The sequence below is a fragment of the Zootoca vivipara genome, chromosome 5 (genome assembly GCF_963506605.1).
Source record: "Zootoca vivipara chromosome 5, rZooViv1.1, whole genome shotgun sequence".
Classification (NCBI taxonomy): domain Eukaryota; kingdom Metazoa; phylum Chordata; class Lepidosauria; order Squamata; family Lacertidae; genus Zootoca; species Zootoca vivipara.
This window is the reverse complement of record NC_083280.1, coordinates 55682664-55699288: the sequence shown is the minus strand read 5'-3', so window position 1 is coordinate 55699288 and position 16625 is coordinate 55682664. Positions and strand designations below refer to the sequence as shown.

The 16625-nt window shown below is 46.6% G+C and overlaps 1 protein-coding gene across 2 annotated transcripts in view; it reads right to left on the bottom strand.

Moving 5' to 3' along the window:
• Positions 1-251: 251 nt before the first annotated feature.
• HMX2 (H6 family homeobox 2) overlaps positions 252-16625 on the bottom strand; it is a 25641-nt gene continuing 9267 nt past the window's right edge. The window contains exons 2-3 of one of the 2 annotated variants that reach the window (XM_060274810.1): positions 3531-3828; positions 252-2261 (exon numbers count right to left, since the gene is read on the bottom strand). In XM_060274810.1, coding sequence (XP_060130793.1) covers positions 1717-2261; positions 3531-3822 — 837 coding nt within the window. In that variant the 5' untranslated portion in view covers positions 3823-3828 and the 3' untranslated portion in view covers positions 252-1716. The remainder of the gene's footprint in view (positions 2262-3530; positions 3829-16625) is intronic. The other variant, XM_035138658.2, reaches the window with a different exon arrangement.

Below are 16625 nucleotides of genomic sequence, written 5' to 3'. Positions count from 1 at the left end.
GCAAGCTTTTACCCGGATCTGTAGTGTAGAAGCTTATATTTTCCATTCACTTTAATGAGGGGGTGGAGGAAGAGAAAGAAGAACGCGCCCCATCTGTGGTTTTATGATGGAGGGCACAGAAGTAGAAGTGGTGCTGTGGTTAATATCAATGAGCTGGATGCGAATCACGTAGCATGCCTCTAAACAGCGCAGATCCAAAGCCAGTTAAAACGATTTAAGCCAAATGGCACCTTAAGCGGAAAATCAGGCCGCTTTCAATGGATTTTTTTTCTTTCTAAATAAGGATGCTGTCCAATACAGACTTACCTGGGAGTAAGTCTTACTGAACTCAGTGGAACTTTCTTCCGAGTCTCCCTCTTTTACACCTCAGCAACTACTAAGAGTTTCGGGAGATGTGCTTAGACTCGGGATGGTAGGACTGCGACCCAGGGAACATTTTTGGGGCGGAAGTGAGAAGGGAAGTTCCCCTGACGTGAACAGAACCCCCATTACAAATAAAAACCATCAGGATCGGGGCTGCCTTCCTCTGCGTTTTACCTGTGTAAATTCAGTAACTACAGGTGGATTTAGTAATGGACTGTGTAGCCTGAACTTTTTAAAAATGAGGTACCTAATGTGGAATATCGGTTCTTGATCGTTTGAGCCCATACAAAAATGGCTGTTTATTAAATATCCTTAAATGACAATGGTGATCTTAAGTTTAAAACTTCCTGCATGTCTTTCTCCTGACTTTAATCCTGATCCTAACCGCAGGAGGAAGTGAGCTCCACTCTTTTCAGTATGGCCTATAAACAACGTGGAATGGCAGCGTTGTCAGCATGGCGAATATATCAATATTTCAGCTTTATTTTGATCAATGCTCCCCGTCTATTCTTGGATTTATTTCGCTGTAACATTTGCCACAGTTTTTGGACAGGAGCGCAGCTGGAGATGAATCGAGATTTCATGCGACCTCAACTAGAGAGAACCCCCCATCGTTGCATGGATGAAACTGTCCTCTTTTTTCAAACTTCCAGCGAGAGGGGCCCAGAGGGCAGAACGCACCCAACTTTTCACACCTAAAACCCAAATACATTTATTTATTTATTTTAGGGGCGGGGAGGTACGCCAACTGAAATACACAAGCAATCTGATCCAAGTTACCAACGATGTTTAAAATGCTTTATTTTCTTTTAAAAATATGTACAGATCTGAAATACACTATTATTATTTATTATTTCCCGCAGATATAATTAATACTCAGGGCAAAAAGGAACGGTGAGGGCGGGCGAGGGGAGACTCGAAAATGGCTGGCCACTCCAGCGCCCTGTTTTTATCCTACCTGCGCACACGCAGACAGAGCCGCGCGGTTCTTTCTAAACGTGAGTTGATGTGTTGGGTTTCCTGTTCTGCTCAAGGTCGGAAAGTCACGTTGTTATTATGTCAGAAAAGGACAGACTAAAGAAATTGGCTTGAGGAGGGGGCTCGAGGGAGAGAGGGCTGGAAGTGACACGCTCTCTAGAGCAGTCTAGAAAACAAGCAGAACAAAACTAACCCAGAGAGGATTCCCATAAATAAAATGGTCTGGGGGTTTTTTCCCTTAAAAAAATAATAATCATCATAATAATGAATACACATGGTGTATTTCTTAACAATGCAAGAAGCACATTTCTCCTTTCCTATGAATAACAGGCGGGCGGGTGAAGAAAAGGTCGTGGGTGGAGCGGCTGCGTCAGTTCAATAGTCGATCTTGTTGTAGAGATTATAAAGAGGTAAGGCCGACAAATTGCTGCCTGGGTAGTATAAGGGAGCCGGGAAGGCGATGGATCTGGGAACCGGCACTCTGAGGAGGGAGTTGTCTCTGAAAACCAGGGGCATCCCCACGAGAGTCTGGGCTGAGGCGTGGGCCATGTTGGCCGCCTCCAGTTCCGCCGAGAGTTGCCGTTTCCATTTGTTCCTGCGGTTCTGAAACCAGGTTTTCACCTGGGTCTCTGTCAGCTGCAAGCTGGAGGCCAGGCAGGCGCGCTCCGAGCTGCTCAGGTAGCGCTTCATGTCGAAGGTGGACTCCAGCTGGTAGACTTGGCTCCGCGAGAAAACCGTGCGCGTCTTCTTCTTGGCCGAGCTCGCCTGCCGCTCCGCGCCGTCCCGCTGCCGCTCCGACGAAGCCGGCGAGCTCGGCCCGAAGTGCTTCTCTTTCTCTTCCTTGAAGTCCGGCTGGGACGGCGAAAGGAAAGGCGGCGTCCGGTCGGAACTGATCGCCGAGCCGTTCCCCTTCGGGTTGCCTGGAAGGAGAAATAAAAAAAAGGAGGGGGGTGGTGGAGATGCCTTTCGGATCAGATTGGCATGGCCATGTGTCCCTTCCCACAAACGCACATCGACACCACAACCCACCGACACCAGTATACGAATCCCACCAAACACTAAACCCAGGGAGTCGATTATTGCTTGTTCCAGAGCTCCAGTTCTTCCATATCTTCCCCCCAAAATATTTATCATCGTCATCATTTTATGAACGAGTTGCAACTGAAATTTATGAAGTCCTTTCAAGGTCAGGCAAAAACTGCAAGTGCACCTCACAGGGGAGCAGCCCTCATTCGCATCGGTGCTGCGCTCACGAGTAAGTCTGTTTGCAGGTGCAGCCTTTACAATCCAGTTCCTTCTAATTCTAAAAGCGCAACCTCATACTCCCCACCTCAAAACTAAGCCCCGCTGAGTTTAATGGGATTTACTCTATTCTAGGTAAGTTATTCTATTTAGGAGTTGCAGCTTAAAGCTGCCACCGTATTCATACTTTCTGGGGGGGGGGGTTGTTCTGTAAGCGCCACCGAATTCAATCTGAATTCTTGGTCAATGCGATGCAAGGGCGTGCCCGTGTTTTCAAATACGACCCTTTTCCTGCTGAATCGAGAGAACTTGACGTTATATCCTAACATTTCATAATTTATGTATTCGGGAATCCTGCGAAAAACCTCCGGCTTCTCTTGCCTTTTTGTTGGGGTGAGTGGGGGAAAGAGATCACCGTTATCCATCATAATAAAGAAGTGATCTCCCCAAAGACTGAACGGAAAAGGCATGAGAAGATAATAATATGTCTCTTAAAAACGAAAGGGTCCCTTAATCTGTATGACATCCGAATTTAGCACGCACAAAAGGAAACAAATGCAGATTTTAAAAACCAACCAAAAACAAATAGCATTGAGAGAGCTTGAAAACTGCATCCTATACATTCGCAGAAGAGCTCAAACAGCTATTCGCCGGGCTTCCCACAACCTATTCCAACCCTGATGTAATATAGGTTAATTTCGCCCCCTAAAAGCCCAACGATCAGAAAGACTGCTGTTCAAATAAAACAGTGGATACTTGCAAAGCTGTTTTTTAAAAAACACACACACACACACACACACACACAAACAAACACGCTGCATTCTTCCTAAGAACACCGCCCGCCAATATAATAAGATGCACCCACATATCATCCTTCCTAATTAGGAAGTAAAGGAGGGTTTGGATGGTTTTTCTTTTCTTTTCCTCCCCCTTCGTCCAGTACTTACTGAGACACGTGAAACTGATGGGTTGATGGTGTTTGTGGCACGTTTCTTTAGGACCATGCGAGTCGGGGCAGAAGCAAGCGGGGTGTTTCCAGCTCTCATCCGGCTCCTCTTCTTCGGAGGATATGGAGAGGCTCCTCTTCCTGCTCGGCCAAGCGGAGGCGGAGGCTGCCTGCTTGGAGCTGGGCTCCCTGCCTCCTTCCGAGGTGCTGCTGCCTAGGATGGACTGGATGGTGAAACTGGAGAGCGGAGCTGCTGCGGGACAACACTTGCTCGGGTCTTCTTTGTTGCTCATCCTGGGCTCATAAGAAACAAGAGGAGAACAGCTCTCGCTTTAGAGGCGCTCTGGGGACAAGGGGTCTTGTCGGAGGGTGCGGGGGCTGCCTGGGGGGCTTGGCTACCTCGCCTGCCTTTGGGGGGACCAGTTTGGGGGGGTGTTTTTGGCGTGCCTTGGCAGGTTTTCCCTGAGCTTGCCGAGCCTGAATGCATGCTCCTTTCTCTCTCAGATCTCTATTGATCTCCAGGCGGCGGGGTGGCGTGGCTTCATTTGCATGGAGGTTACATCCGCCTCGGCCAATCACAGGCAGCCAGGCTGCCCCGGAAAGTTTCAAAATTCTAGAACGCTGTCAGCCGCTGACTTTGCAGGGCCACCGAAACCGACGTGATTGGATTGCTCCTTCTCGTCGAAACAGACAAAAGGGAAGCGGACCAGATTATTATTATTATTATTATTATTATTATTATTATTATTATTATTATACCCACTGTCTAGTCGGGGCTAAAAGCCCACAGAGGTTTGACCTGTGTCCAAATCCACCCTTCCAGGGCTGGCCCTTATCATTTATAACACTTTAGGGTGAATCGAACTTGCCTCGGTTTGTTGCCTTAAATAACGAAATGAGGCTTTGGGATGATCACACTGTTTAGCAATCTGATATGGCGTTTGATTCGCGCCAACGTTTTACCAAGGTGTTAAGTAGCTAAGATTGCCTATATAAAATAACTCCTGAGATCGGAGGCTGGGTTCTGAAGCACACTCGAATAATCTGAAACCAGCAGGGTTGACTTTCAGAGCAAACGGGTCCTAAACTATTCCCAGTAGTTCAGGAAGTAGCTAAGCAACTCTACCTTAGACGTCTCCTCTCCTACCAACTGCAGAGAGAGAAGGAGGGGGGAGACGACATTCCTAGTATATGGCTAATTGGGCTAGTACACAATATGCGTTTCCTAAAATAAAATATTCTCTTCATGCAAGAGTTCTCAGAGCTTTCCTCCCCCCTTTTTAAATACATGCACACACGCCCCGCTGCACCTGTGTATTTGCGTTCTCCATTCATTTCCAGTCTGGCTCTGCAAGCATTTAGGGCTCAGGCGGAAGGCTAAGAGGCTTGGCATTAAACAGTTTACGGAAAGAGATCTGGTATTTAAACCAGAAGGGCAGCATTCTAGCAACGGATCCTTGGCGCTTTCATTATCTTCACTTTTTATCCCCCGCGCAGCCCCCGAAATATCTTGTCTAGCAATGTCAATCGGGGAAGAAGAGGGGGGGCACCCATACATGGATGAAAGCCAATGTTTTCGCTTTGCTGTTTAAACCCTCAACCCAACGGGACAGTCACTCATCTGCATCCCTTGGGAGAAGGGAGGGGTGTGGCGGGCGGGAGGGTGGGGGACAGCCGGGGGACAGCCGGAGCCCCTGCTTTTCCACGGATGGGAGATTGCAGGCGAAATGAAAAGACTGCGCGCATTCAAGTTGTCTGGCGCCAAGCTGCCCAGGCAAGGAGCGCGCAGCAAAGGGGGGGGGGAGAGAGAGAGAGACCGCTTGCAATACAAGCTGAGAAATGCCTTCCTGTTCCCAAACTCATGCAGGTACATCCCTAATCTTCCCCAAGGGATGTAATCCATCCCGATGGCGCAGGGTATATATAGATATATACGACGTATGTAACAATATGCAATTATTTAGGCTTTCTGAGAGGATTGACATAAATGCTTTCCAATGATTGTAATACAATCGCCCCGCTTCCTCTGGGCTTGTACAGCTTTGATCGCACTCAAAAAGTGGGTGGGGGAGGGGGAGGGAGAGAATCGTTCTCTCCAAAAGTTTCCAGAAACTTTCTTTTAGGGGTGAGAAAAAAAACGAAACGAGAGTCGTCCACTGTTTGCTGGGACAGCCATCCAATCGTATTGGGAATGCAGGTGAAGGCAGGCAGGTGTCTTAATGAAAAGAGCACGTCTATTTGCCTGTTTTAATGATTTACGCAAGATCCCGTTGTGGAGTCTGCTTCCCGTGCTTTATCTGCTTGAGATTCACCAGCTCAGGAGGAAGAAACGAGCAAAAGCGATGTTAATGTTGCCAGTGGTTGAAAAGGCCATTTATATTTTCGGTGAAGCAGATCCAAAGCGGTTAGTTGGTTCCCGAATGCCCCAGCCACCGTCGACATCTTCGAACCGCTTATTCCTCAAGTTCCCTGTTTGGGGATTGTCAAACATAGTGTGAAAACAGCACTGCCCTTCCTTTTTATTTTATTTGAAAAAGTGGGTCCTGCAACAAAGTGTTGCAAATGTATTGTCACTTTCGAAGGGCAAGTGCTTCTGTTCAGAGTGTCAGCCAGCCAGCGGAGCCCTTCACCCAGGAGGCCATTTCAGTTCTTTCCATCTGCACCTATTTGCGCGCGCGCGTCTTTTCCTCCGTTTGCACCTGACTCAACATTTCGCGACTCCGGAACATGTTGAGTCTTGTAGTTTTGAAGGGGATACATCTTGCTGGGGTGGGGTGGGGGGTTTGAAGAAAAACTATATCCCGCAAGGCTGCCCCGGTTCCCCGAGCATGAGGGCACGACTCTGATTCTCAGCGTCCACTGTTGGCTTCTTTTGCCCTCGCCACCCGCGTTTGCTCTTAGAGGGAGTTTTGCTATTCTTTTGGAACGTACCAGGGCAGAGTGGGAAGGAAGATTCGTGAGTTTGGTGTGGAACCTGATTTATAGTAGCCACGGGTTCAGTTCGGCAGGATTCGAATTACATCACATCACCTGCAATGGCGAAGCAGGGCAAATTTCGATCTGTTGAATTCTGAAACCGTGCTGCGTAACAGAATGGGTTTATTACAATGCGTAAATAATGAGCGCACGAACAGTTACTATTCACCACATGAAATCCCCAAAGTTGGGGGGACGACGACGATATTCCTTTTCAAACAAGTTTACTGGCTTGCACGCTGGGTCGGAAGGCGGAAGGTCTGGGTTCAAATCCTTCTCCGCATAAGCTTTGCTTACTGGAAGCGATGGCCAAAGTTTTTCAGTGCTCATTGTCTAAATAAGCGGTACAGTATTGGGGGTTATGGGCACACTCCAGGCAGTGGAAGTCCTTGCTATCAATTCCAGTTGTGTGTGGGTTATTTATTATTACAGAGTAACGATAGGTCACTCTTCACATGCTCAAAGGCACTGTTTAAAGACTAGGCACCGTAAACAGATTTGGGGGTTAATCTCAACATTTTACATTCATAAGTACTACAGAAGGTACATATTTATGGTTTATGTGCAATGTAAGATAGAATTACATTCAGGATGGTTTTACCCCCTCCGACTTGTAACGTTGCTCTGGGGTAGCATATACTCCCACATTTCTTCTTGGGTCATTGTTTACGTTAGTGACGGAAGCAATTTAAGGTGCGGTTATGATCCTGACATGTACAGTACGAAATATTCTGCTCCAGCCCTTTGGAGGCTCCATAATAATCTTCGGGACAAGCTTAGCCATGTCTACTCAGAAGTAAGTCCCACTGAACTTGAATGGGGCTTAGGCTTACTCCCAGGGGGCTAGGATCGGCAATCCTCTCTAGGCTCAGATCTGCGCCAGGGCTCAGTTCTGAAAAGGTGACGCAGCAACGAAGACAAGGGCGCCTCTGAGCGCGTGCAGTGTGCCTTTTGCGTTGCAAGCCCGCGTTTAGCTGGGATCTGAGGAAGTGGAGAAGGGATCCCACCCAGAGCGGAATTCGATTTCCAGCGGGACTGACACCCACTCCACCGCTGCCACTTCTGCTCTTACAATCTGAGTCCTGGAACAATGGACGCTGACAGTGCGTCAATCCGCCGAGGTTCAAGACTAGGCTTCCTTTATAGTGTCCACCCCTCTTCTACCCAGGCCGAACTCGAGAAAGGGAGAGAGCGTTTTTTTTGTGTGGCGTGGGAGATGAGACCTGAGAGTCAACGTCTTCCCCTCTCCTTCGGTCCTCTTTTACGTCTGGGTTCCCCCTCTTCCCCCCGATGGGCTTTCTTAATGGGCTGATTATCCCCTTCCTCTCTCTCCCCCAAAATACATAATGAGAGATAAAAGCAAGATTCCGATCAATACAGACAAATGTCAAGACGTTTCCAAATGACATTTTCATTAACTCCCAGCCCCCGTGTTAGGCCTCGGCATATTGAATCAAGTGCTTATAAAATAATTAGGGATAGCGAGATGACGAGCGAGCCGCGGCACGATCATTCACTCCCCTTAACTACTTTGGATAGACTCATTAAGGGGCTAATTGATTAGGGAAAGTGGCCCGGCTCCTCCCCTCCTCGTGCGGGGCAGGTGCTGTCCTGGTTTACCGCATTAACCTTTTCAGTGCTTTTCAACAGGCTCCAGACACATTACAAATGGTCAGCTTTAATCATGATGTCAGCTCATTAACCCGGAAAGACCCCGCACTGAAACACAATGTAAGGGACCGTCCTTCACTCAGCTCCGCAGCCGGCCCAGGCTGCTCGCTCCAAAGCCTGCCCGGAGAGAAGGGGCCGGGGAGAAAAAGAGAGAGAGAAAGGAGACACACAGAGAGAAAGAAAGCCGCTTCTCTCCAGCTCCTTTGCAGAACGAGGCTCCCGGTTTTGTGACATCACACTATCTTAGGCCATCGATCCGGAATAATTTACCAACCTGCATGCCATATCCGCTGTCACTAAACGCGCCTTAGGTAGACAGATGCGTAAAGTGGGAGACAGTTCTATGCACATCACCACCCTTTACAGCCCTTCTCTGGATTAAAGGTTGCCACGTTGAACACACACACTCCCACAGACACCCCTGCCCCCCCCACACCTGTAAAGCTGTATGATAGGGAGGAGTTTTACAGGTGAAGCTCCCACCTACTTATGATGTGCCTGCAACCCTAAACCAGGATTGCTCAGCAGTAAGACCCATTGAATAGAGTACCGGTAGGACTTTATTCTGAGTAAACATGCATAGGCTTTGTGCTGTACATTTCAGCCTCCCTTGCTGCTCTTAAAGGCATAGAAACCCAGCCAGGAAAAAAAATTGGCAAGTCTTCGCTGGCTTATAAATATAACTGGGTGGACAGCAGGATTTGCTCTAATTGTGAGTTTCCCAATGTGAGGGAGAACTAAAGTGTACTTGGGGACATCTACCACTAACCCTCCTGTTCCAGAACCAGATTTGATAAGTAGTAAATAATTAAAAGGTCTGAATAGTCAATAATCACCCACTGGGCCTTTTGCTGACAGTCACCTATACAGATTAGAATCTCCACTGGATTTAAGGAGCAGAGGGATATGCCATTGTTTACCTTGCCTGCAAGCAAAGACAGAAAGAGGACCTGGAAGACTAGTGGCACCTAACCGGGCTAGTTCAGTAGTAACTCAAGGGCCTTAAGGAAGAAGTAAGTGATCTGGGGCATTTGTCTTGAGGCTGCAGATGGAATATCCCTTTCCAGCCAAAACGGGTACAAAAACTGAGTTGTCAACCTTAAACCAAAAGAGATTCTACCAGCTGCTCTCCTCCCTCTGCCCCGAGACAGATTGTTATCCTGCAGAGATTGTTAATAGCTATGTGCTCATATTTTTCTTTGAAAATATGCTAGGATGATTCTGCTCTCTAAGTAGCCTGTTTGGATGCTGAAGTTCTCTTTGCAGTCCTGTGCAGACTTAGAACGAGAGTAAATCCCACTGAACACTGAATTCAAGGTACTGATGTTGACTTATAAAGACCATAACGACTTTGTGTCCAAAGACTTAAAAGAGTGTGTCCCCATGCCAACTGGGGCCCTCAGCTCTGCAAGAGAAGATTTTCTCATGGCATCGCTGATGAGTGCTGGCCTGGTGGCTGGAGTTGGGGCCTTCTTCATGGTGGTCCCTGTTTGTGGAACTCCCTTCCCTGAAAGTGTGTCAGTCATCCTCATTGTGAAGTGCTTGCCATCAGTTCAAGACACATTTCTTTATTCCACCAGGCATTTGAGGCAGGTGGATATTTGTACTCATGGTTACCGCTGTATTGTTATGATGAGTTACAAATTTGGGTCCCAAAACATGTGTCCTTGAAGTCTGATAGTGTCTCTTGCTTGCCTAGATAGAGGCTAGTTAGGTGTGAAAATGTGTAGAAACCAGCCAACTCATTGTTCCATCTACTTTGCCTCTGGACCCACTTACCCCTGGAAAATTGCCGAGATGACACAGCGGCCCTAAGGCTGAAAGTGTTTCCCTACCTGTGTTCTACAATGTTTTAAGAAATGTATCTTTAATCATGCTTTGCACCCATTTACTTGAGAAATAAGTTAGATTGACAAACCCATAATTTTCTAGGAGGGGTATTTGTCCAACATATTTTGTAATAAAGACTAATGTAGATAACTAACTATCCTGCCTTGCAATCTCCCTGTATTTCTTTAGGGACCCTTTCACACCTTTGTCATATAATGGTCCTAACTTATCTGGTTTCCTATTACTAATGTAAAAAAAACACACAAACCAAAACTTATTTGGAAGGGGCAGTATCCATCCATCAGTGTAAGAATTTCATTTGCAAAACAAAACTTCCTCCCACTCACATGCCCCCCACACTCCCCAAATCTGCTCCAGAGGATTAGGAGAACCCCCAAAACAGAATAAGGGAGCATGCAGGAGAGCAATAATAATAATAAATAAATAATAATAATAATAATAATAATAATAATAATAATAGTAATCCCAGTGTGCAAGCATGAATCCTTGCACTGACGGAACAAGTTCCTTTGCACAGCACTGGCTACAACTCATTATGTTTGGCAACATCCATTTCATTTTTTGTTCTGCAGGCTCTCTGTTTATGGATGTACGGCAGGGGTCAGCAAACTTCCCTGGGCCTTAGTTTGCCTACCCATGGTGTACAGTAAGCCCACAACATGCACAGGGGTTACAATTAGGGATGACGCCTAAAGCCATAACTGTGTATAGTCAAAAGTCACTGGAGGCAATGGAATGTGGAATCGCCAAAATCCTTTTCTCTAGATGCCCACCCTCTTTTTACTTTAAAACAAAAACAAAAAACAAAAAACCAAGGGCGTAAAGCAGAAGCTGCACAAGTTAAATGTGTGTAAGTTGTTGGCTTACTGCATTATCTTATTATTGAGAGTTTGTGCTCCTTCCAATTCTTCTTATTTGGGAATTCCCCCCCATTTTTAAAAAGAAAACCTTCTTGCCTCTCATAGTTTCCATGGCCCTCCTTATTAACAGCACTGACATCCTACTGATCTTATGTTGCCATCCTATGCACATTTATCTGGGAGTAAGTCCTATTGATGTCCCAGGGGTTGAGAACACATGTATAGGATTGCACTTTTAGTCTGTGCTATACATTATACCTGAGCTTCTGTTTTAGTGGTTTTAAATAACCTTCAAGCTTCCTGAAGGGATTTGACCCTGCTGACCCTCCCTTTCAAATTCCTTTTAATGAATGCCCTCATTTCCTCTTTTGAAATTAAATGTGACTGCGTTGGACTTTGTGGGCAAGTTTCCACTCCTGTATATGTTGCATTTAATAGCACTGTGGTCACCGTTCCCAAATGGCATGACAATACTGCCATCAAATCCTGGAAACCACTCAAGATTCACTTCTTTCTTCATCATAACCCAATTATTCATTTCCCTAGTTAATGTGAGGGTAGATGAAATCACTCATTAATACAATTCCCCCCACCCACCCCCCACATCTGGTTGCCTTCTTGGTTTCCTTCTCAAATTTCAAGATAACCCTTAGAGTGGAGTGGAGATGCTATGTACAACCCCTTATTACACCTTTGGGTCTAGTCTCTCCCCAACAAACATGGTTCTCTGGTGGGGGGGGGATTATTTCTAGCTTGTTAAGAGTCTATGCTAGGCTCAAGAACCTACAGTATCTGGCCTTGTGAGCACACCTGCAAACTGGAGACACTGTCTCGGGCTATACACACAGACACATGCAAACACACAGCAACCAAGCACCCACCACAACCAATCCTAATTGACTACAACAGAATACATACTTGTTTCAAGCCCATTTTCAGCAGCACAGAAGGAGCATTGTAGGTGCATGTTTGCCTATCCATACATTGGGGATTCTTGCTCTAGCCCCTATTTAAACTATAAGGCAATGGCACCTCCAATATGTTCTTCCCCTTCCTTTCCATAGGAGCCAATTCCTAGGGGTCAAGGCCAAGCCCCCCAAAAAAGTTGATGGGCGTTGCCATTCAAATAGTGTCCATGCACCATGTCATGAGATCGATTATGCAGGGCAGGGCTTACTGCCCCTCTCCCCAATATTTTATTCAGGTTGAACCCCTGTTTCTTTCTACATATGCTGCATCAGAATACAATGATACCCCACTGATTTCCAGTTCTGTGCCATTTTTCTGATATGTACATGTTCTATTGGGAGGAGTCATTATTCAATAGTAAATCACATACTCACTCTACAATGCAGAACACTATCAGATTCAATCTCCAGAGTTCCCAGTTCCAGAATTTCTGGGGAAAGGTGGAAAGACCTTCTCCTGAAGCCATAGAAAGCTACCCTATGAGAAAAGTCATCAGTTCCAGACTGCCTTTGACCTATGCTGCCAGGGAGGAAAAGTTGGCACCTCTGAAAATTGAGGGGGTGAGGTGTATTTTCATAGTTCAGTGATAGAGACTATAATCAGCACACAGGAAGTCTTGCCCTATCCCAACCAAGATTATTCTGTCCAGGCCCAGCCTCCCATTAGGTAGATTGAACGGCTTCAGACAGTTGGATTTCCAATGTCATGAAAGGGCAGCAAATTGTTAATTATGTATTATTGGTATGTTTACTGCCAGGGAACAGGAGAGATGTGTCTGGGATTTTCTGTCTGAGAGGCTGTAACAATCTTTATCTTCTGATATAGATCAACAGTGTCTTCTGATCAGACCACTGCTCTGGTCTGCAACAGACAGATTTCCTGTCTTTTATTTCCCAATAAGGTTTCCAAGGTTGTTGGTTTTTTTTTTAATGGGCCAGCTAGTCAGAACTGTCTCTAGCCCTTTTGTAAAGTAAGCTCAGGGTCATTAGGGCAGTGGAGCTAGCCTTTAAATAAATTTTTGTCGGGGCGTAGAGATCACCGACATCACAAAACAGCCTCCCTGTGTCAGAGGCAGGCTGCTTCTGGTCTCTACTTTTCATAAACAAGTGAAGCTTTGTTTTTAACATTTTGCCCTGCTGATTTAGAATCATGTCTTCTGCAATGAACTCTGCACATGCTCTGAATTACAAGTCTGTGGAAGCACATAAAATTCAAGCTAGCTAAGTTAGATTGGCTTTTTGATTTCATTTAAGGTCTCTGTGTGGGATTTGTTGCCTTTCTGTTCCTTTTTTATTCCTGTTTTCCCTTTCCCCCAATAAAAATCTTTTTAAAAATATACTTCAACATTTGGCTTCCTTGGCTTTAAAAGCAATTCTCTGGTATTTCTCACTAGATTCTTCCCCACATGATAGACTGCATAGGGGTTAAGCTACCCCTTATGTTCTAAGGACATTTCACAAGGTTTTGCTCAGGCCTGTGTGCTTTGGGCTTGGTGGAAATAAATCCAAAGCCCCTCTCTTTATTTTTTCCTGGAGCTGGGCTGAAAAAAGAAGTCCTTGGCAGAAGGCCTCAGAAGCTTCCTAAACAGCTAAACAGACCAGACTTTTCATACTGGTGGTCCCCCTTTTACATAAGGTCTCCCCCCCATACATACTTTTGATACGCTGCCTTAAGTCAAGTTGAATGTCCTGACACATTCAAGCCCCTTAGGGTATGTTAGAAGGCTAACTGGTAGAAGTCTATCAAAAAAATTTGGGGGTGGGGGATGAGGACAACCCTAATTTCAAAGCAGGGTTCACCAGAATGGCTCCCTGTTTCTTGGTGCAGCCTTCTCCAGCCCGTGCTGCAAGGAATTCTGCCTACTTCCTCCTCCTTGGTCCCATAACACCTTTAGATTTCAAAAGGGACATGCTTTTTCCTGTGACATTATGCCCCTCCATCTTCTTGGCAACCACCCAAATCTCCTGTTTGTCAATAGCTTTGCATCTAGCTTGCCAACCGCCAGGATGGTTCGCAGAAGCTAATCCACGAATTTATTTTCTGGTACAGTTCTGCAGCTTGTATTTTCCCTCCATATCTCTCTGGTACCCTAGATCTATGACAATAAGCAGCTTAGATAGGGTGAGGAACCTTTGGCTAACAGGTCAATCCGCTGGTGAGCAGAGGGCTCAATCCTGCTTGGTGCTGCTAGTGAAGCATGTTCTCCCCACCCTCACCTCAAGGTCAACATTTACAGATAGTGAGACCAGCCACGATCAGTCTAGTTGGATGAATGGTTTGACTCAGTGCAAGGCAGTCAGACTCCTGATCCACCTACCTGGTGATATATTGGGCCTGGCGAAGAGGTGGAGGAGAATTTACAACCAGGGCAGACAGGGCGTGAAATCTGCCCTGTCAGAGCTAAATGGGTGCATTTTATACACACCCGTTTCGGCCTAAAGTTGTTAAATGGCCACATCTGTCAGGAAGGGGGAGGCAGGGAAAAAGGAGAGAGGGAACAGCAGATATTACAATTGAAGAGGCTTTTGTTGACGTCCCTGAACGGACACCTATAAAGCCTCATCTTCACCCAACAGCCATTTTACTATATGGATTTTAAAAATAAAAAATAAAAAAATGCTTTGTTTTGGTTTGGGGTTTGCCTTTGCTTCCCACCCCCAGAGCGGAAGCATCTCCTGCAGCCTTTTGACGAGAACTCTCCACTGATCAATAGCAGGAGCCAAAGCCATGGGAGCAAGATGATGACACCGGGGCTTATGGCTCTGTGAATTGTGATTTCCCTGGAGGCCTGAGTGCCTCCTCCTTCCCTCGGCTCTGGGGCAGCAGTGGCTAGGGGCTTCTGAGCAGAGGGGTTCCGGTGCCTGCCTGCTTAACAGTCAAAAGTCTCTCTGCACCCAAACAGTGTTGGGGCTGGGTAGGGTGTTCAGGACGAGCATGAGGATTTATTTGACACATTACAGAACTTAGCCTTTTTTTGGGGGGGGAGGAACGTTTCCTGGTGGGCTGGGAGACTTCTTCAGATGAAGTCCAGCTCATGGAGCACATGATCCCCCTGCCTTTGTCCTGTGGTAGCACATGGTTTCCCCCAAAGAATCATGGGAACGGTAGTTTACCCCTCACAGAACTACAGCTCCCAACAAACTGCAGGCCCCATTCTTGTAGGGATGTGCACAGAAACTAGGAGATATTTTAATTCCTTACATACGTTTGTGGATTTAGCAAAGGACACCCCTTTTGCGACTACAGCCTTTTTGACAAAGCTGTCCAGAATGCCAGGGTACAGCCTCGATTTTCCTGGTGTTCTCCCCTTTTATCCCCCTCAAAACAATCATAGCACAAAAACAGTTTTCCCAGAATAAAATAGAGTTTACTCACAGTTCACATACAGTAGCAATCTGGAGGCAGGCTTAGGTTGCAGTTACGTGTGTGGGGTGTGTGTGTGGGGGTGGGTGATGGAGTCTGAATCTTTTGACCTCAAACTCAAAAAGTCACTACAACTCTGTAGAGATGCAGTAGTAGAAGATGCATGATGATGGTAAGCAAGCCAGATGGACTAAGAGAGAGAGATGGGGACATAACCAGCCCTTTTATAAAAATTATGCCCATCTCTACCTGGCCGCACTCAGGGGAAGGTGGCTCCCGCAGGGCTGGCAAGAAGTCCTCTCTATTGCATCCACATTTTGCTGAGTGCCCATTCTAGCCAACAGGAAATGTTGGACTTGGCTGCTCTTTCTGGATACCCCGCAATTCTTTGGGGGAAGGTGTGTCCCTCAAATGTATGGTGTGCTGCATTTCCCAGAATCCTTCCTTGGTTTGGTTGTTTGGTCTCCCTCTCAGGTCTGAAGAAGGCACAGGATGCTAAAGGCATGCTGAAACTAAATGCAGCGGGGGCCGTGGGGGGCAAGTCTTTAGGGCAGACGTCCAGGGACCAGGGTCCCACTCAGCAGAATGAGCAAGAGCGCCCCCTAACGCAGCACCGCTGACTTACCATATTTTAAAGTACTGTAAGGGAGTACTGTATAATATGCATTACATACTAATTGAAGTCTGTGTGTGTGTGTTCTATAAGACTATTAATGACCGAACAGCACCACAGCCTGAGCAAGGCTGGGTTTGCTGATGGGTGTGTAGATGGCAGCAGCTTCTCAGGCTGCTATTGAAGGGAGGAATAATATAAATGTAATAACAACATACCCTTGGAGTCTGCTATGGAGAAGGACTTAATCTCAGTGGTAGAGCACCATCTGCCTTTGATGCAAAAGGCCTCGGGTTCAAGCTCTGGAGAGCCGCTGCCAGTCAGTGCACAGAGCTAGACAGATGGCCAATGTTTGGCTCAGTTTCAGGCAGCTTCCAATTCTCTCTCACCACAGTCCATATTAAACCCCTCCCCTCAAAACAGATACAGGGACTCAAGCACGCCTAGAAGCCGCCAGCTTTTCCGTGTCCCCTGACCTCTCTTATTTTACTTGACAGCTATGCCTCTGTAGGCTGCTGCGAGTCCTCTGCACATGCCCAGAGGCATTCTCACTATTAAGTAAAATGACAGCTTATGTACAGAGGAGTAATCGTAGGCAGCGCTTACTCTGTATGACATTCTGCACATGCTCAGAGGCATGCTCACTAGTAACTTCCGGTGTCTTGAAAAGGAGCTCTAGAATGTTAAGGGCTGTTTCTTGTCTGAGTCCCCCACCCCCCATCTAACTTTAGCCCGTGTGAGTATATTCCAGGTTTCCATGGACCCCTTTTCCAAGTCTTAAAACGCACACACG